This window comes from Microtus oregoni, unplaced genomic scaffold (genome assembly GCF_018167655.1).
Source record: "Microtus oregoni isolate MIOR12 unplaced genomic scaffold, Mior012 000001F_ref0000356, whole genome shotgun sequence".
Taxonomy (NCBI): Eukaryota; Metazoa; Chordata; class Mammalia; order Rodentia; family Cricetidae; genus Microtus; species Microtus oregoni.
In genome coordinates this window covers 82,213,823-82,235,822 of record NW_024543060.1, presented here as the reverse complement: position 1 = coordinate 82,235,822, position 22,000 = coordinate 82,213,823, and the positions used below count along the sequence as shown (strand labels likewise).

The 22,000-nt window shown below is 37.1% G+C and overlaps 1 protein-coding gene across 1 annotated transcript; it reads left to right on the top strand.

Annotated features, from left to right (window-relative positions):
• Window positions 1–12,972: 12,972 nt before the first annotated feature.
• On the top strand, window positions 12,973–19,297 carry Lum (lumican). Its single transcript, XM_041665694.1, has 3 exons — window positions 12,973–13,083; window positions 15,337–16,219; window positions 18,493–19,297. The coding sequence occupies exons 2-3, from the start codon at window positions 15,358–15,360 to the stop codon at window positions 18,645–18,647; spliced, it is 1,017 nt and encodes a 338-aa protein (XP_041521628.1). The 5' UTR covers window positions 12,973–13,083; window positions 15,337–15,357; the 3' UTR covers window positions 18,648–19,297.
• Window positions 19,298–22,000: the final 2,703 nt, after the last annotated feature.

Genomic DNA, 22,000 nt, shown 5'->3' with positions numbered 1-22,000 from the left:
AATAGCTCTTTATATTATTTTAGAATTAAAAGAATAAACATAAATTCTTGCATGTTTATGCAATGCAGTATCATTTATTTATTTATGTGTAACAAGAAAAGCTTTTTAGAATAATCCAATAGTAAGTACTATCCAGATATCAGCCAGAAAATTTGCTTAGTGGGTTTTGTTTTGTCTTTATTATCTTTACCACCATTTTGTCTAACACCGTGATCCCTCAACTAGGCTATGAAATATTTAGAATGATATTTTTTAATATTTCCCTTCCCTAATTTCTGTACTTCCCTATTCTACCTTAGCTTTATTAAACTATAAAGAATAAATTAGTTAGCACCCCTCCATCATCCCAATATATTTTATTTTACATAGCATCACTTATTATTTTCTCAAGATATATTGCTTATTGGCTAATTACCATTCTACTTCCACGTACATAAATTTTGAGGACAGAGATCTTTTCTGTTTTGGTTGTTGCACTGGCAAAAGTAGAATGATTCTAGATAGAAACTCAGTGTTGCTGAATAAATAAACAAATGAATATTAAGGATATGACTAAACAATAAAGAATTTTAGTCAATATACTTACTCTGACAAGAATTCAACATGTATGCAATTATTAATCAAAACTATGTGAGCTATTTGTCTTTATTTCCAGTGCTTCACTTATGCGAAAAATGGAGTTGTGAAAGTCGACTTCAAGGGATGTTTTGTTACTTAAGTTCTGAGAGGGGCACATTGGGGAGGGATTAGAATGCCAGGGGATGGACAGAGCTCAAAGTGACACCATACCAGTGAATGCAGAGCTTTGGCTATCGCTTCCCAATGGAAACTTGTGCTTTCAGCAAGATGGCTTCCATTCTGCTAAGAGTGTCCAAAGAAATGGGAGGAGGTAGAATGAAGAGAGGCATGGAGAGAGCGATTCAGGGAAGAAAAAAGGGAACAGGAGAGGAGAGAGGGGGAGAGAGAGAGAGAGAAAGAGAGAGAGAGAGAGAGAGAGAGAGAGAGAGAGAGAGAGAGAGAGTCAAATGTCAAATGCGATTCTTTGGATTGGCTCTGGACTGAGAACCCTGCGGTTGTGGTGGAGCACATTCTTCTCAGCAGCAGCAGGAGGGAGAGCCCCATCCTGCCAGCAGTAAGTGGATTGTGGATTATTCAGTCTTCGGAAAAATCCTAGTGGGATCTGTGGTGATGTGAAATGCAAATTTAAGAAGAGCTACAGCAAAGATCTCTTGCTGCAGATTTTGCTTGAGCTTGTCATCAATGAAATACTTGAAAACCTTTCTTTGATCACTGAACCGTATATTTATGTAACACAGTGGATTTTGAAGGCAAGATAAGGAATCTTGAGCAACCCAGATATGTTCTTTAAAATAAACACAGGCATGAATACTTGAGAAATGCTGACCAGGGTGCACAAAAGTATTTAACCCCCTATATGATTATACCACAGGCATTTTAGAATCACACTTAAGACTTTCCAATGAGCTGGTTTCATATTTGGATGAAAAAGTGTAATTGCATCTCATCAAACTACTATAGTAACTACAGATGTTTAAAATAGGTTTTCAAGGATTTGTAAAAAATGCACAGATAAAATGGACTTCTAAAACATTCTCTCTACTTCTAGTTTGGATAGGAATTACATGAACAATATGAGCTAGTGAAACCATAGTTACATAATGGCTTGCAAGAGGAATCCTGAACCTGTATTTCTTGTATTTATTGATTAGAAGTATCTTCCTACCTCAAGATTTCAATCAAAAGCATGTGTTTCAACTCAAGATCTGAATCAAAGATATGTGTCTTCCTATCTCAAAGGTTCAAACTGCAAATAGATTCACCTGCTTCAAATCAAGAAAAAATTCTTAGAGGCATGCCCTATATTTCTAGATGGTAGTTCATTCCACATGCAGTCAAATTGACAGCTAAGAATTGTCATCACAGTAATCTATGATTAGAATAATATTTCAATATTATATAAGAATTGAACTTTAAAATGTTAAGATAAATAAAAGTACACTCAAATGGCTGACTACATGCCCAATTAACATTATGAAACACAATTACAATTATGTCTTATTATATAATAAATTGTGAACAGTTTCACTCAAGGAACATAGATCAACAATATGCCATTCACAAAGCAGTAACTCATGACTTAATATAAATCCTTGGACCGTTCAACACACCATTAATGACATCCTGACTTTTTTTGTAATTCTTAAGGGATTTTTAAAGATCTTCTAACAAAACTCACATCATTTGGTGTAGGTAATGCTTTTATCCAAGATAACATTAAGGCATGATCATATATATCCTTATATATTCAAACTACTGCCCTCTGCTGAGCATTGCATTGGATGCTGGAGGCCCCATCCTGCAATTGCATTAAAGCACAGAAATGAGCATTCTGGAGGTGTTTTTTTTTTTTTGGACATTACAATGGGGCAGCAATCAGAAACTTAATAAATATGACAAGCTGCCTGTGCACAAGATTTGTTGAAAAGGAGAGAAATGAGCAGAATGTGTGGGGGAGAGTAATTGGGACTGAACATGATCACAATATGTTATATATATATATATATATGTGTGTGTGTGTATATACATATTTATCTATCTATGTATCTATACATATACTATATATATATATAGTGTCTGGTTTGTCTGGCTTAAAATCCAACCAAAGAAACCAAATGAGAGGCTCATTCACACATGTGCATATCTAGGAAAAGCAGGCAGAAAAGTCAACAATATACCATGATATACGTTTTGTCAAAAGCAAAGTGCTAACTGGACTGAGTGGCTGTCTTGGTGAGAGTGAAGATTAAATGTCCTTAGCATGGGAAAAGAATGTGTTTTAACTTGGGTGTGGGATGAAGAGAACTGCTAAACCAACACAAAGAAAAGGGCAGGCAGCATGAGACAAAACTCAGGGTTCTGAGATATTATCTCAAACAGGTATAGTTTTTATTTTACCAGAATTTAGCAAGTATCCAATGAAACAATTATCTTTTGCGTAATCATGATAGCGGGTTGGTGTGTGTGTACTCACGAATGCAAGCAACAGCATATGGTGTGTGTGACTGTGGGTTTGGGTGCTGTGGTGATTGTATGGTGGTCAGAAGGACAACTTTGTGGAGCTGATTATTTCCTTTCACGCTTACAAAAGTTCCCGGGATTGAACTCGGGTCTCTAGGTGGGAACAGCTGGCCAGTCAGGAAAGGAATTTTCTGTGTTACAAAAATTAAGTAAATGCAAATGATCACTATTTTCCCTGTCAAGAATGGCAAATGGGTGAATTCATCATTGCCACAAGAGTTATTTAAGGAATTGAAGATTAAAATAAGGGCTATAGGAAGCACTGCTTAGAAAGAAAAGTCTGTCGAGAATGACCACATTGACTCCAGAGCACTGGACACCAAGCCAGCTGATTCCAGAAGACCTGTGTATTGGTGGGCTTATGAGACCTTGAAATCTCATTGGACAGTGTTACTTTTAATTTCCCACACTGTAATATCTCTTCACAGGAAGAAAATGGTACGTAGAACCAAGGAAGAAATGTATGGAGTTGAAATTATGACAAATAAATCACAGTTGAGTAGTATTTACTTTATCTCCATTGGTCATATTTTCTAAGGCCTCTCTAAGAAATGAGGACACTGGGGGTATTCCTCCTTTCAGAGTGGATATAAATAAGAATACTATATAAATGTTCAATATCAAAGTAGCGAGTGTATCGACAAATAATCCCCTTGCCTCTGTGTTCTCTTGTCATGTTCAGTTGCAATTTGGGAAGAGAGGGTGTTTATGCAGCAGATACACATTAATATGGTGGTAGAAAGTGGGACAGGAGTTTGGAAGTTCAGAAATGGAAGAAAACAAGTGAAATACAGGGAGTGTGGGGTGAGGATGCTGAAATCAACAGAGAACCTGAAAACTTTCAGGGCCAAGATGACATTAGAGACATTTTTTGTCAGCTGTTATTGATGATCCAGAACAAGCATGCTGTGTTTTCCTCCTTAGATTCTTTTCTTCGTTCTACCTTTCCAAAATGGCAAAATGAAATCATGCTTCGTTTCGAGGTTCTATTTGAGTCATTGTCATGGCAGTCATGAATCTAAGGAGGCTTCAGAGCCCTCCTGCCTTCCTCTTATTGGCCCATCTACACTGCACCACCCGTTCTGGGAAGAGCAATCCACATACCCACAAGAACATTCCCAGGTCCTTTTAAGATTATTCCAAATTCTATTCCCGGAAAAGACATTAACCAGATCCAGATTAAGTACATCATAATGTTACTTGCCTTGGCTTCCAAAGGGGTATGTTTTAACAACTGGGACACATACTAGCTGAATGACTCTACTAAAGGTCACCTCTCTAACCACCTTCATTACTGGATGTTAAAGCATAAAAATTGTCAAATTCTCAAATAATGGTATGGATTATAAAACTTCATATGTGTGTCTATAATTATCATTTTTAAAAGTATTAAGTACATTCAAAGTCATTAATCTAAAAAGCAAAGTTTCCTCTAAACAAGCATAGATAGAGGGATGGATAGATAGATATAAACATCTCTCTCTCTCTCTCTCTCTCTCTCTCTCTCTCTCTCCATATATGAGAGAGAGAACTGAGAAGAACAAGTTCCACAAGGTGTTTTGAAATACTGTAGTTAGAGTAAGCTTTTCAAAGATGCCCACATTTTAGTGTTCAGGTGTTTTTACCATGTTATATCCTACACCAAGCAGGATTTAATATAGGTGGTGGGATTAAGGGTGCCACAATCGACTTTAAATTTTGAGTTGATCCTAAATTATCTTGGCAAATTCAATGCAATTACACGATCCTACACAGGGAAGAAAGAGGTGGAGGATGCATTGCCAAAGAATGACAGAAGGAGGACTCCTGGCCATTGTAGTCTTTGCAATTGGTGACTGCAAGATCTGAGGAATCAGGTTTTTTTGCAGGAAGTTGAAAGAAATGGATGTTCTTTCTCTCTTTTAAATTAAATTTCTCAATTATTTTACACCTAGACCACAGTTTCCTTTCCCTCCTCTCCTCCCACCCTCCCCACCTTCATCTCAGTATTACTATTCATCAGGAAAGAAATGAAAACATTGTCTTTTGAAAACAAAGAGATTGATATAAGCAAACCATTGCCAGAATTATCATAAAATAACCCAGAATTTTCCTGCTGGAAAATTTAGAAGAAATTCTATGGATATCCATGCAATTCCACTGTTGTACAAAGGAAAACATTTGGGTCGGGTTGGAGCATGAGTAGTTTAGTACATATGCAAAACCACATTCCACAGAAGGCATAAGGGAAGCTGAGAGACATTTGTGTTTTCAATATTGAAATAATTGTTGTAAAAACATCATTGTGGCTTATGAATAAGTCAACTAGGTATTTTAAAACCCCAGCGCTATTATCTGAAACTCCCCTCAAAAGTATAGGGGCAGCCACATGACTCTGGAAAAACACACATATTATCTAAACTACATTAACAAATACATCTTATAACACAAGCATTGCCAATACAGACAGCAAGGAATCTGGATTGATAGTTGCATATTAAGTTCAGGACCTAAACTATCTACAGTAAAATCGTAAGAAACACCCAATGCTAGGACAAAATAATCCCTTTCTAACGGAAACTATGTGACGACCAGTCAACACTATGTCATTTTTCAAGCATGTTCTGTGGTTTTGGTGATGAAAACACATTGGAGAATTAGCCGTGTCTTGAAAACTTAATACTTTTATGAGGATGTGCCCATTAGACTCCTCAGAAAACATTCATTTGCAAGCAGATCAGAAATTCTTTTAACTTACACATTATTCACTTGGGGTTATTGTCTCATACGATGTTGGGCTTGCAATCATCAACAATGTCCTATGAAGAAAAATAGATTGATTGCTACTTTCCAGCATCTTCATAAACCTTCTCTTCATGGTCCCAGCCTTGGAAATCAGTCTTCTCACTGTAAGACCCCTGCATTTCCTTGGGCTTTTGTAGACCTCTTTTCTGCATGACGTGGTCTGAACTTTTCCTTCAGGGTTAATTTAAGCTCACTCTTTCCCCCAAAACTTCTCTTTGTCTTCCTTCCATCGTAGCAAATCTCCTCCTGTGACAAAGGGCTGTCGTCAACCTGCTGTCCCTTGTCTCAGAAGATAACTTCTTCCTTCTGGGAAAGCTACGGTCACATGATAGTGAAACTGCATGTTGTTTGCTCACTTTTCAGCTCAGCTTTGGGTGTCTTGGGTTAGGGAATGATTCTAGGTCTTCCTATATAAACTGATGAATGAATGATCAGGTTTTCATGCAAGGGACACATCAGAATTTTGAAAGATACCTGGAACTCATCACATTAGCTACTTTTTCATGTGTGCTGAAACGCCTGAAGAAATCGCTTGCCTGCAGAAAGGTTTGCCTCGACTCATCCTTACCCATACACTCAACCCATCCTGGCAGAGAAGGTCAGGAAGAATAATTTGGTCCATGGTAGTGTGAGGGAGGCAGTGGACCCAGAGAGTAAAGGCAGAACTGGAAGTAGGTATAATCTTCAAAGGCCTACCCCTAATTTCCCACTTCTTTCAATCATGCCCCACTTTCTCAAGGTAGCACCACAATCAAGGGGATGGATGGTCAGTCCATGAGCTTGAGAGAATATTTCAGATTGAAAATGTAACACCCACAAGTTTGGGCTAATTATTACTTGAATTGCATTTCGGGAAATAACACCATCGTATTAGGGGCACTTCATTAGGGTTTTGTCTTCAGAAGAGATTAGCGTGCTTATTACAGAACTCCAGTTAGTTCTCAAGAGAGGCAGTAGCTGTAAACTGTGTTCCCCTCATGTACTTGGCCTCTTGAGTCCATTACCATCTTTATATCAACTTCATTGTGTCCTAGCCAAGGGGGTACTTACTAGAGGCTGAGCAGTAAAGATTGTCAAAGCTTGAATGTTCAGCCCCCAGTACTGTAAGTAAATATATTTTGTATAGAGCACCAGTCATTTTGTTACAGCAGTAGAAACCATAAAAACTCACTGAGAATCCTATCTTAGCAACATCTTATTAAAGAATAGGACACATACTCCCTTGATTGCACGGCTGACTGAGAACTATGCTTCACCTACAAGTTACCATGCTAATTGTCTTTCTGAGTCTGGGTTACTTCATTCAATATGATGTTTTCCAGCTCCACCACTTTGCCTGCAAATTTCAAGATGTCATTATTTTTTTTTATGCCGTGTAGTATTCCATTGTGTAAATGTACCACATTTTCCTTATCCATTCTTTGGTCAAGGAACATTTATGTTATTTCCAGGTTCTGGCTGTGACAAACAATGCTGCTATGAACATAGTTGATCACATGTTTTTGTGGCACGATTGATCATCTTTACTCATTCATAAGTGGCTTTTAAACAGAAAGCAAAGAAAAACCAGCCTACAAATCACAATCCCAGAGAAGCTGGACAACAATGAGGCCCCTAAGAGAGACATACATGGATCTAATCTACATGGGAAGTAGATTAGAAAAAGACATGATCTCTTGAGTAAATTGGGAGCATGGGGACCTTGGGGGTGGGTTGCAGGGGAGGGGAGAGGCAAGGAGGGGAGCAGAGAAAAATGTAGAGTTCACTAAAATTAATAAAAAAACCCCAAATTACCATGAAGCAAAATTCTGGTAAGTTGAACCACGACAGAAAACTTTCTGTGTTCTCCTTTGTTGCTTCATTATTTTATTGTGCATGATGTACGACAATTTACAATTTCACTAGAAAATTATGTCATGATATATAAATGTTAATGCAATTATTAAGCATACAATTGTAAATTTGATTGGGCTTTGCTGTGGTTTAATTTAGAACACACCACAATATGCTTACAGGGTTCTAAGGATTTTAGCTCATCAGTCTGTCTGATCCTATAACAAGTAGTCCTCAAACTGTCAATGACTTTTGTAGAATATATTCTGTCGTGTGGAGAGTACTGATGGTTTTCAAGAAGAATGGTTCAGACAGAGAACAATTTGTAAAGGTGTTGAAATAGGAATGGGGTTTGGAGGAATGGAATCAGAATGGTTGAGGGCTGGGAGAAACAGGAAGGAAGATGGCACCAGGAACTTTATCCCCTCTGGTCAAATCTTTCAGCTCTTACCACCCTGAAACTAAAGAATCATGAACCCAAATTAAATTCCACATTTGAGAGTGCATATATAATATCTACCTTTTCTGATTGGATTTTTGCAACTGGATTGCCCAGTTATATCCATTTTGATGCAAATTAGAAGATGCCATTCTCTTTTATGGTTTAATTTAATGCTCAAACATGTATTTAAAACAATAGCACAAAAGCAAACACAATCCAGAATGAATAAATCCTGCTGCTCCACATTATAGTGGTGATTACATTCATATAGCTGCCCAGAAAATTTCATTAAAGATTTTATAAAAATATAATGCATAGGAGCTGAAATAATAAGCAAAAAAAATACAAGGAGCCCTGTTTTGTAGTAAATGCCTTTAATCACAGCACTTCAGAGGAGACAAAGGCAGATCTCTGTGATTTCAAGACCAGCCTGACCCATGTGGAGCATCTTGTCAGGGCTAATCCTCTTTATAAAGTCACATCATCAGTGCACACCATAGATATATGTTAAAATATCATATTGGACCCCATTTAACATGTATAATCATTCCTTTTCAACTGTAAGAAAAAATTGATTTTTAAAATGTAGAAAGAGCGAAGATAAGAGTCTCTGTGAATTCAAGACAGGTTGGTCTACATAGCAAGTTCCAGAATACTCAGAGCTACCTAGTGAGATCCTGACTCAAAGAAATAAACAAACAAAATACAAAGGTCTTTTTTTGTGTGTGTGACAGCTTAGAGTTTACCTAAGAAGAACTGGTTCCATCTGCTTTTCTACCGACGTCTTCTAGGGCTGCATCTTTAGTTCAACTGCAAGCAGGACCCCTCACCAGAACGTTTATGAAGAAGGAGCGACCTGACTCTGTTCATTTTGGAGGTTTGAGCCCAGGGCAAATGAAATAGTCACCGCCTTCCTCAGTACACTTACCAGTTTCAGGGAGTGGGGGATCTGGTGATCAGGATGCAGAGTGGTCACTGTCACTTCAGTTCATCAGTCTGTGCTCAGCTGAAACCCATTCATCCTCATCACCCACTGTCAAGCATCCCGTGACTCTCCACTGTCCAAGGAGTTCTGAAGGGCAGTTCTGATGTCCCTCTTTGTGATGCTGAGGGGAGCTAGCCCTTGGTCACCGTTCTGATTGAAAATTCATCAGACTTAATCTCTCTGCTTATTCTCATCTGATGTTAATATTGTTTTTAGTTTGGAGAATATGATACTACACTATAAGAATTTGTGTGAGGTCTAAAATTAACATGAAAATTCTGAGAAATTATGGCGTAGTGTGAATACTCTCTAAGAATTGATGTTGGAGGATAGTGGGCAGCTTGGCCATTAAGAACACTGCTGTTCTTGCAGCAGAATGGAACTCTGCCTCTTGCCTACAATTAGGATGCTCACCACCACCTGGTACTCCAGCTTCACGGGATTCAAACCTCTCTTCTGGCTCCCACGGGCATCTATCACAGATGCATGTGCTCAATTACAATTTCTCTCTCTCTCTCTCTCTCTCTCTCTCTCTCTCTCTCTCTCTCACACACACACACACACACACACACACGAGTGAAAAGAAATATTTAAAAAGTAATTTTCTCTTCATTGACCTAGGAATTATGCTTATGAAACATACATTTTATTTGCCTATAGTTTCACTAAATTTCATTTTAAGTTTTTGTTCTATCTATCTATCTATCTATCTATCTATCTATCTATCTATCTACTAGATTTGGCATCTGAAATTTTTCATCTAAAAACACAGGCAGGGACTTCCCAAAATGCCTCAGACTCATTACACATTTGATTTTGAACACATTTTTGGTTCTTACAGGTCCAGAAATTTGTGACTGTTGCCACATTTTCACAACCTATGGCAGTCAGTCACAGGGGTGTGACCCATAGTCTAAAGGCTGTGTTGTGGTTATCTTCTGTCAGATGAATAGAGAGAGGGCAAGTATTTTTTTTTCCCATTTGTGGACCTCTGCTTCACTCTGCTAATTGTTTTCTTAGCTTTTTTATTTATGCAAAATCATTGGTCAACTCTTGATATTACTTTCAATACTATTAGAATCTATGAGATACATATGATTTATGACTGTTTCTTGAAGTGTTGTCTGTCAAAAGGTGAACAGATACCAAAAAAGTGAACTAATGAATGATGGAATTTTCCTCAGATATATGATATTAATTTCAGAAAAATAAATGGCATTGAAGATAATCATGTCAAGTGAGATAAACAAGTCAGACAATTATTGCATTCTTTCAAAGATGAAAATCAATTTTTGAAAACGATGAGGATATATATGTGTACAATGAATATCGGGCATGAAAACAGAAGGAAGACTATTATTAGAGAAGAAGGTAACCAATGGGAAGGGGAAGGATGATAGAATGTAATGGAGAATGAATATCAGCCAAGTTCCTGGTGTGCATGTATGAAATTATCAGAATGAAACCCATTTATCTCAACAATTGGTTAAAATTTAAAATGTAATTAGTTAATTAATTGTGCTCTTATGTACAATTTTTTTATTTTTTTATTTTATTTTATTTTATTTTTGGTTTTTCGAGACAGGGTTTCTCTGTGGCTTTGGAGCCTGTCCTGGAACTAGCTCTGTAGACCAGGCTGGTCTTGAACTCACAGAGATCCGCCTGCCTCTGCCTCCTGAGTGCTGGGATTAAAGGCGTGCACCACCATCGCCCGGCCTTCTTATGCACAATTTTATTAAAAAGTTTATATTGACCATATTAACCTTGCAGACCAGAATCAAAATTGCTGTGCATCGTGCCCCCGTGTCTGCACTCGGTGCTCTATTACCCTCCAGTATGTGAGCTTCGGGAAAGGAGGCTGGAGGTTAAAATACACAAACACACACAGACAGAGAGACAGAGACACGGGTCATCCTTGAATTCCCCAAGAATGCCTTCTTTATTGTGTTCAGGGGCAGATTATATAGAGATAGCCACGCCCCAGCCAAACCCACCAGAAACCACTCTCCTGCCATCAGGAACTCCTGAAGGTCTCATGCTCAGAGCAGTTATAGGCCAGGACTTAATTGGTCCCAACATAAAATATAATTCATTTAAAGTCTATCAGAAATAAAAGTACATCCCTCACTTCATAAAGAAAAGTTCTAAGGCATAAATAGATGCTAGATAAAAGAACATCCAAGATTCTAAAATTTAGTACACATAAAGGTAATGTTTAAAGTTATCAAATGTCTTATTGCAAAGTTCTTTAATTACAGTTGATCTTTTTATTTGTATTTTTCTAATAACTTATTCATTTCCTTTATTTCAAGCCTGACACCTCCCCAAAACATTCTTACAATAATGATAATAGTACTAGCACTAATAAAGCTACATTTATAAATCTTTCAATTCTATTAGTTACATACAAGAACAAAAACATTCTTCTTCCAATGGCTGCAATGAGCATAAAGCATCTATCACATTTTTTTCTAGATAAGTGAGATAGTGACCAAGGAAATTAACATTCCTTGGGTTTCACTATTCAAATATGAAAAATATGACATGGTCTCAGGTTTTTGTTTGTTCTTATGAGATAGGGTCTCATGGATCTCAGGCTAGAATCAAATTCACCATGTTGCTGAGGATGACCTAGAATTCCTGATCCTCCTGCCTCTTCCTTCAGAGTACTGAATTAACAGCTATGTCATCCTACTTCGTTTAACATCTGCTGCTGGGAACTGAACCTAGGGCTTTATGAATGATAGGCAAACCTTTTACAAACTAAGCTCTGTATCAAGGTATTTCTAAAGGAAATTATTTATGCTGTGACAGCCACTATTGAAATATATTATTCTAAGAGTTTTCATAAGTATGAGAAAATTAGTCTTTTTCATTAAAATACCCTACAGATACAACTAATATAACTAAGTAATTATAGAGGTAAGGAATTGAATACATTGCTCATTCGCTAACGCACACACAAGAAAGTGAATTGGAAAGATGTATCAAGCCGGGTCTTTGGAGCAACCACAACTTTGGGTCACGTCCACCTTGGAAAAATGCCAAAAGCATGTGGTGACAGAAAGAAGGATTAGTGACTTGTGATATTTTTAGGCTATATTTATGCTTTCTTAGTTCTTTTGTTTTTTTGGCTATAAGCTATAGAATATTATCTGCAAGCAAAGTTTTGAGTGAGTTCCTGAGGGAAGTCCATAAATGAGAAACAGGTCAGACTTTGCTGAGTGGTTCCAGCTCTGAAGAACATAAAAGAATCTCCTCAGCACGACAATTGAAATGGAAAGTTCATGCTATCCCTTGTATCAAAACGTATGTGAAACATCGCTCATAACATAGAAATGAGTTTAGCCTTTGGGCAAGAAGCAAGCGGGTCCAAGTTAATCAAGAATATAACCCCAGGAAAAGATTCAATTCCTTTGAATTTGCTCCTTTGCATTTTCCTGAGATCCTTTGTTTTGTTTGTGATTCATGAGTTTTTCACATGAGCACAACAGCTGGCTGAATATATCACACTTAGCTGCAGCCACACACGCAGAAGTCCAGAAGTTTGCAGTAGAAACATTCGCTCACCAAACTGCCTTGTGTGCAGCAGACTTAATTCTTAGGAGATTTGGTTCAGTTAAGTCTCTCTCTCTCTCTCTCTCTCTCTCTCTCTCTCTCTCTCTCTCTCCCTCCATAGGGTAGGGTCTGTTCTGTCCACCTGCACTTCGTTAGAGAGCAGAGTGTTCACATGCCACACCACAAGAACCTACAGTGACATAACTCCATCCAGAGAATGGCGTGACTGGGCTGGTCCCCCACCCCCACCCCTCCCAAGCTCTTGTATCACTGAGAGTCTGGCAGCCAGTTCCACCCTGACAGAGTTCACAGCATATATTAGTGGATCCTTGTTCTCAGTGCGTCTGTTTAAGGAATTAACGGAAGCAGTGTCAAGAGCAAGGTAAGCGCTGTTTTTACTATAGCCCAGGGAATGCTGACTCTTTGGGACAGTATTTAATTTTAACAGGAACGGAAAAAGAAATCTAGACGATTTTTGCCAATTTGCTTTTCAACGACAGTTTTGAACATTTATACTCACGTTTTACTTAATAGGCTTTCCATCACTTATGGCTCATTTCACAATGTGTGCTGAATTGATTGGCAAGGGGAATTTAAAATAGTCCAAGGTCACAATGAGAAAATAGTTAAACGAGACATTCAAAAAAATACAGAATTTAAAATGCTAATTAGCTACATATGCTTATATTGTTGAAACCTAGAATTGGAGCAGAGAAAGGTCTCTGCTAGCCGCATTCAACAGATTTTTCAATAAAATACGTTGTTACAGGTTACAATAAACATTCTGTGTTATAAAACATTTCCTGAATGACTCAGATACTTGTATGGATTCCTTCTTCATGTTCTGCTCATTTAAAGATTGTGGTTTGGGATGTACAGCTTAAGAATCATGTTTTAAAGAAATTCTGAGATATACTTTTCTTTTTCTGCAAAGAGTATTTCTTTTATGGTCACAGGTATTTGAAAAGTATGGGTGAGAATACGGTGTGACTTTTCCTCACAGTGGAGGCATTGTGTGTTTGCAGGTTCGCTTTGAATTCAGAGTGTTAGCTTTAACTTTGCCAAAACTGTGGAAGTAATTTTTATTACTATGCCCATTCAATTAAAAACGTCAAACCTCATAAAAGAATCAATAAAACATTATGTATTGTTAATGTGTTGAAAGGTATGAGGAATTCTGTTACTGTGTTTTGCATTCCTAGTGCTTGGCTGTGGGCAAATACTGTCCACTAAGTTAAAAAAACTTCCATCAGAATCAAGGGGGGAATCATTTAATAGCACTGTGACTATATCTGATCGTAGAATTTTAAGTGTTTCTATTGCAAAATCTTCTTCAGTGTTTCATTTGATGAAGTCTCTTAGGATTCTAAGCTATATATTTAAAACGAATGGTCTCCCTATGCCTACCCACTCTAAGCTACCTGATGCAAAAGCTTGTCTCAGACTGGTCACATAAAATGCCACACAATGCCCTCGGTTTGAGTGTGACTTCCCTTCACCCAATTTCTCTCAGAGGAATACCAGCTTTTCTGGGGTGCATTCTATGACTCCCCACTCTTATATTCTAGCTTTTATTTTTTATGTGAACTGGCAGCTTGTCTCTGAAAGTGGAAACACTGTTCATCCTCCTCTTAGGGATAGGTTATGTGAAATTAACTACCATGAAATCTCAAATTTATACTCTCAGCTTAATAACTTCTACACAGTTTGTGATGCCACCGTTGCAATTGCTATTGTTGTTGTTGTTGCTGTGTCCTCTTCCATCTCTCTTCTCTCCTATTTCCACTCTGTGAGGACACTACAGTTTGGATTAGCAAATTTCATCACCTCATACTGTGACACAAAGAAGATGATTTACAATGTATTGAGAAAGCAGAAGAACTTCACTTTTAAGAGTAGAAAACAACCTTTTTCTATAGCTGAGGTCCTTTTTGGTTTGGGTTTAAAAACCAAGACCATTTGACATTTTGCTGTTGGGTAAACATTTGTTCTTCTAAAATTAATTTACTAAATATTAGCTCGACAGAACAGTTTTGCGGTGGATTTTAAAGCCTGGAATGTTGAGCTTCAGATAATGTAAATATCCATCTAAGTAATCACCACCCTGCGAAAGGAATGTGCCTGCTGCTTCTTTTGCTCCACAGGCAGCAAGAGTAGCTTTTCCTCAGGGAAAACCACAGATTGCCCCTGCTCCCGGTTAGGGTCTTCCTAATGAGGCATTTTAATGATTTTAATGGCAGAGTGCATTGAGGAATTTACAGTTTGTCTTTTAATTTTCATTTCTTCTGGTTTAGAGAAATGTTCTTAGGAAGGGTTCTAACACAGGAATCACCAGGCTTGAAGGGAGCCTTCTAATCAAGGGAGGGCCAAAACAAGGGCTAAAGTAATTAAGTTAGCCATGACCAGAAGGGGGCGCATATGCGCATGCCTGAAAAGGGTTTCCTCCATAGGTGTAAACACGACACACCCTTACTTTTATGCTGAAATGTAAAGGTTTAAATGACAGTAAAGACACTATTTTAAGTGGCATTAACAATGAAATGACAAGATGGGCTTTGTTAATGAATTCAACATGAATCAAACTTTTTCTTGGAATTATATTGTTTTTATAATAATCTGTTTCTGCTTTATTTAGGATTCAAAGCACTTCCTGAAAATGAATCTGTGTGCATTTGCTCTCGTCCTGGCATTAGTCGGTGGTGTCAGTGGCCAATACTATGATTACGATGCCCCTCTCTTCATGTACGGGCAACTATCACCCAACTGTGCACCAGAATGTAACTGTCCCCAGAGTTACCCAAGTGCCATGTACTGTGAAAATCTGAAGCTGAAAAGTGTCCCCATGGTGCCACCTGGCATCAAGTACCTTTACCTGGGTAATAACCAAATCGACCATATTGATGAGAAGGCGTTTGAGAATGTCACTGACCTGCAGTGGCTCATTCTGGACCACAACCTCCTGGAAAACTCCAAGATAAAAGGGAAAGTGTTCTCTAGGCTGAAACAATTGAAGAAACTGCACATAAACCACAACAACCTGACAGAATCAGTGGGTCCACTTCCAAAGTCCCTGCAAGACCTGCAGCTGACTAACAATAAAATTAGCAAGCTGGGGTCCTTCGAAGGGCTGGCAAACCTTACCTCCATTCATCTTCAGTACAACCAGCTCAAAGAGGATGCTGTGTCAGCCTCTCTGAAAGGCCTGAAATCACTAATGTACCTCGACTTGAGCTTCAATCAGATTGCCAAGATTCCTAGTGGCCTCCCAGCATCTCTTCAAACTCTCTACCTAGACAATAATAAGATCAGCAGCATCCCCGAAGAGTATTTCAAGCGCTTCACGGGGTTACAGTACCTGCGTTTATCCCACAATCAACTGACGGATAGTGGAGTACCTGGAAACTCATTTAATATATCATCCCTTCTCGAACTAGATCTCTCTTATAATAAACTTAAAAGCATCCCAAATGTTAATGAAAACCTTGAAAACTATTACCTGGAGGTCAATGAACTCGAAAGTAAGTATAAAACTGCCCCTGTGTTTGATTGGTATAGCAAGTGTTAGAATATGTAAGCTTCACAATAGAATAAGGATTAATTAAAAGAACAACATAATTCCCACTTGAAACTCTAGCTCAGTCACACATTGCTTCTTCCTAACCATTTCTCAGAGTGTCAGGACCAAGAGCAGTTAAAGCCATAGAATTTTACACTAAATTTATAAGGATTTAATGTCCACACTGCTGTTTTATCTCTTAATATTTATCTATTATTTCTTAGTTTGTTCCCAGTGCAGATTTGTGTGCTTCCTTTTTTATTTGGCAAGATTCAAGTGGGGAAAGGAGGACAAAAGTTCAGAAGTGATGCAGGAAGCATAGACTCTCAAGCATCCCCCTGCTTGTCTGACTCAGATCACACATATATAGTCCCATTGTCCCTAACCTCTTGAGATTCAATGTGCCATCCTACGAACCTGGCCAACATTACCACTCTTATCTAGTATGGTGTGTGTGATCTTCACAGTGTTCTCATGAGGATTCTAAGAAAGCTGAAGAGTAGAGAGATGTTGATTATTTCAAATATCTATTTATTTAAAAAATATCCTTATAGAGCCCTTTACTTTCATACCTTCTGTTCTCATGCTGCTTTATTTTTTTTTCTCTGTGATGGAGCTAAACTTGATCTGCATTGTGCAGACTTCCATCCTCTTAGGCTTACTTCAGTTTAGAGAATATGAAATTAGACATGACATTAAAATATTCCATGTAATAGAATTCGGGATGGAAATGTATCAGTCGACAAATTTTGTGAAAAATCTACGTGGGAAACACCATTTAAATCTGAAGCAATTATTTACAAAATGACCTTGTTGGTCTACTTAAATTGGTCTTGTTTATCTAATGAGAGCTTCAACCTTCTTGTTGCGATAAACACAGTTCTATCAGAAAAATTATATTGGATATTGTTACTACACTGCTGTAATAATTTCATGTAACTTTATGCAATCCTCCCTCCTACATTTAATCATCTATAAATTAATTATGACACTCATAAAATGAATCAATTAAAACTTTTTACATTATTTATATATGCAAATTTAAAAAGATTTTGGCCTGTGGCTTATCTATCACATAGGAAGATGAGGAGCATCCTCTCCCAAAATACAAAGCTCCAATATACAACCACAAGCAATTATCCCTTTTCCAGTCATGTGACTAAAAGTTAGATTAAATCAATCTTATCTTCTTCAAGTGAAATTATCTTAGAATGAGAAAAAAATGTTAAAAAAAAAGAAGAAATCAGTATTTATTGAGGGTATTATGTGTGTTATATGCCGTGAGGTGCTTTAAATACAACTTTATAATTTTAATGCAACTTACAGAAAGCAATACCTTGTATCAGACAGAGAGAGCAGCCAGAGTTCCAAGTTCCCAAGCTATGCAGCAGAGACAGCATCCAAACACAGGCATAAAGTCATCTTTCTTTGCATCATAATTTCTCAGAGATGGGTATTATAGAAAGACTATGGGGTTATCCTGAAATGCAACTCAAACAAACATCATAAAAGAATGGAGTTCTTTTATGGAGAGTGTTTGAGTTTTATTCATTTTTGCCGAGCTAGAGTTTGAGAATAAAAGAAAATATTGATCTAAGGAGTGGACAAGATGAAGTTCAAACTGACCAGGGTAAACAAATGTTATCCTAGTAAGTCCCTTGGTTTCTGTTAAAATATTAGAGAAGTCTTGGATTGTGACAACTTCTCAACCACCAAGGTACACTAGCTGCATATTCCATGATTTGGTTTATGTCTTGGAGTTTTGATTCTCTGCCATAGTGTGTGGTTAATGGAAAATTCCTCAGTGATCATGGAGTCAAGTCTATGATTTTCAGGCTGGAAATACCAAGGATGTGAATTTTTCATTGATGAGGTTATTCATATAATTCATATGCACTCAGGTCAGGCTAGACATTTGAAGACCCTTCTGACTAATTCATACTAGCTGTATGCATTTCTAAAGCTTCTTATCAAACTTCAATAAATTATGCTTTTTGAGAAGTTTCGTTGAGCCTCCTGATTTATCCTATTTAGTGTTTATTAAATATCACTGTGAACCTGTAGTAGCCTGAAATGTAAGTTCAGTAGTCTTTATTTCACAAATACATAGTAGAGATGGCTTTTTGAGGGACATCCTACCTAATCAGAAGTCAGTCATAGGGTATGTTCTTTAAATAATAATTTTAATATAGTAAAATGAAAAATGATTGCTCTTTTCTATTTCTTCATCCACAGAGTTTGATGTCAAGAGTTTCTGCAAGATACTGGGACCGCTATCTTACTCTAAGATCAAGCATTTGCGCTTGGATGGCAATCCCCTCACTCAAAGCAGTCTGCCCCCTGACATGTACGAGTGTCTACGTGCAGCAAATGAAATCAACATAAATTAACATCGTCTATTACAGTTCATGGAAGTATGTTCTGGAGCAATACTTCATGTTTAGTTATTTCGGGGATGTCTGTAAAGTTTTCACAATATTCTTTTGTTGTTGCTATTACATTGTGGACTTTAATTAATGAAGGAAATGTTTTGTGAACATTTACCACTTTTTAATAAAAGATGAAAAGCAGGCCTATTTCATCATGAGAACAGACACACAAAAACATTGAACTTAGTTCTTCATTTGTAAATTTCATGTTTTCTAAAGCTCTATGTTCAAATGATATGAAGCCTCTTTACTGATCGCATGAAAATCAATCAATCAGACTGATATTTATGATTCTTACATTTTAAGTTAATGACCTCAAAAACAGAAAAGAAATATGCATGGATGTTTGTTATCCTAATCCAAATTATCTTGATATGTTCAAATTTGTTTTGCTGAAATAAAGATTCTGTAGTTTGAGACCTGTAATTTTGAATTATAACAAAGAAAATATGAAACCATATCCACCTAAAGAAATGGCATTTAGTACTGAACATTTGTATAGTCACTTAATGAGACTTTCCTTGAATTATTTTTCTCTGTCATGTGTATGTTTCTTTTTGATTATTTGCATGTTATGATTAACAAGCTAATAGCAAAATAAAACATTGCAAATGGCATCATGGTATTAATTCTTGTGAAAAATTATGTTCTTTATGAAACACATAAGGGAATCCAGTCAGAATCTAAGAAAGTCCTAGTTTGTGATATTTTACTTGTGAAATCGTAGGATTTTCCACACTTTGACTAGTTCTAACATCCAGATACATTGAATTACTAAAACACTTTTATAAAATGCATTTATATCTCACACGTTCTTGGATATTGCTGATATTTTCATTCTTGTTTTTCTCAAGTATGTACATTGTTGACTCCATTGAAGGAAGTATGCAATATCTGAGCAGTCACTATGAAATTCTTAAATGGGAATGATGAGACACAAAGGACCAATAAATGTAAAAATATTCTGAAAAGTATACTTTAAAATAGAAGTTATGATTTCCTTAGCTCATTGTGCTTGGAATATAGGTATTGATTTCATACATCAGTAATAACAGATTTCAGTGGTCAATATTACGTGGTTCCATAGTTGTTCACAAAAAGCAATAGTAAAAAATACATTTAAGGAAAGTAACCTTTTCTGCCCAATAAACATTAAAGCCGTTGTTGTTGTTTACTTTCTTTCCATTTAGAAACTATACCTTTATTTCAACATAATTAGATATTTTTATTCCTAGAGAATTCGGTACACTATATCTCGACGATAATCACTCCCAAATCCCCATAGCCTTCCAGGAACATCCAATACAAATAACCACACTTTATGAAATTTGTGGATTTGAGGGTTTTTTTTAACTGAAAATAGATTTTTTTCATTAAGTATATTCTGTTCATGATTTCCCCATCCTTATCTCCTTCCAGATTCTCCCTATCTCCTCCCACATTAAACTCCATAGTTTATTTCTCTCTCTCTTTTTTAGAATACAAATGGGTAAATTAAAAAAAGAACAAAGCAATCAAATTGTAAAATCAATAAAAACAAAACTAATATAAAGGCACATACACAAGCAGAAACACAGACACAATAAACCATAAAATTCACAGAATCAGAAACAAAACCATATAAACAAAATACCAGTAAGGTTTAAAACTCCTAAACTAAATATTATGATATCAAAATAAATCTTTAAAAAATAATATTAAGTTTGTTTTGTGTTGGCTATTTATGGTTGGGTATTGGACCAGCTCTTAACTGTGGTTTGTAGATCCAATGAGATGGCACTGACGGAAACTATTTTTTCCTTTATGAATGTTTGCTGGTCAGAGACAATTTCTTGGTTAGGAATGGGGGCTCATGCCTACTTCTCCCTCTTAGTGTAAAGTTTGTTTCTTAACAAATGTTATGCAGTCAAAACTACACTCATCCAGTACCCACTGTATATGCCTCCTGTCCCCCAAAGAAAGTATGTCTTCAAAACATGGTGCTTTCAGAGAACAAATTTAGTGAAATTATTCCTTGTCCTGTCACTGAAGACTTTTCTAATGAAGCTGGACTCACTAAGATTGGAATTGGAAGAATATTGTATAAGCTGACTGCATACCTGTGAATGGAGACTTCACACTCATTTCCCAGTCTCCCAGACCCAAATAATCAGACCAAAACTATATTAATTACAACACTGTTTGACCAATGGCTAGGGAGTAGTTCTAGCTAGCTCTTGCATCTTAAACTAACCAATTTCTATTAATCTATACATTTCCATGAGGCTGTGGCTTAAAGTTTCTGGCATCTTTCTCCTTCAGGAACTATACAGTGTCTCTCTGACTCAGCCTTCTTTCCTCCTCTGTTTCTGCTTAGATTTCCTGCCTTGCTATATTCTGTCCTGCCATAGGCCAAAGCAACTTCTTTATTTACCAATGGTAACAAAACATATTTACAGCATACTGAGGGGAATCCCACATCACGTACCTGCTAGCCCCATGTCTTTTCTTTGTAGAATCAAGTTCAAGTTCTTTAAATTGTGATTGCTCAACTTCTTTCTTTTTTTTTAACTTTTTTTATTGAGAAAAGAGAAAAACAAAAAAAAAAAACAAATTTCCTCCTCCTCCCAGCCTCCCATTTCCCTCCCCCTCCTCCCACCCTTCTCCCCCTCCCCCCACTCCTCTCCCCCTCCCTCTCCAGCCCAAAGAGCAGTCAGATTTCCCTGCTCTGTGGTAAGTCCTAGGTCCTCCCCCCTCCGTGCATTTCCTCAATAAATCTATTTTGTAGAAGAAACAAAATTAAAATTTCTTACTTTTCCCATGAAATTTGTTTCTAGTTGTTGGAAACCTGTTTTAAGGTAGGAGAAAATGTGTCCTAAGTTCTTTATTCATATGTGTCCATACATGAGCTTTATCTCTATAGAGTTTAGGAGCACTGTGTTGGGTGGAAGTGTGTCCACATCTATCAAAGCCCTAGGTCTACATCGACCCAATGTATGATATTATTCTTAAGTCTAAAATATAAGACAATAACTTAAAACATCAATCCTCTTTGGAGTTGGGTTGAACTGACAAAGAGAAAATTAAAGTACAGAGAAATATTTCCATGTAGAAGGCTCTGGCAGAATTAACTAATCATGGCCTGGTTATCTTCTCAGTGCAGATCTGGACAGAAACTCTGGCATTCTTCTCTTTTATGGCCCAGTTTTTGGCAGGTAGAAAGAACCAGTCACTGACAAATGTATTCTTTCCTCATGGCCCTAAGAAGGATAGTGTTTCTCGAACTATCTAATGTCTACCAGCACAAAGGCCCCAAATCAAGAGCCCCAGCAAGG

What these genes read in the sequence shown, in the direction of transcription:
- Lum (XM_041665694.1), top strand. Translation starts at nt 15,358, where the DNA reads ATGAATCTGTGTGCATTTGCTCTCGTCCTGGCATTAGTCGGTGGTGTC. An exon ending in GGAGGTCAATGAACTCGAAA is followed by an intron (nt 16,220 to 18,492) that starts GTAAGTATAAAA and finishes CTTCATCCACAG; the next exon opens with AGTTTGATGTCAAGAGTTTC.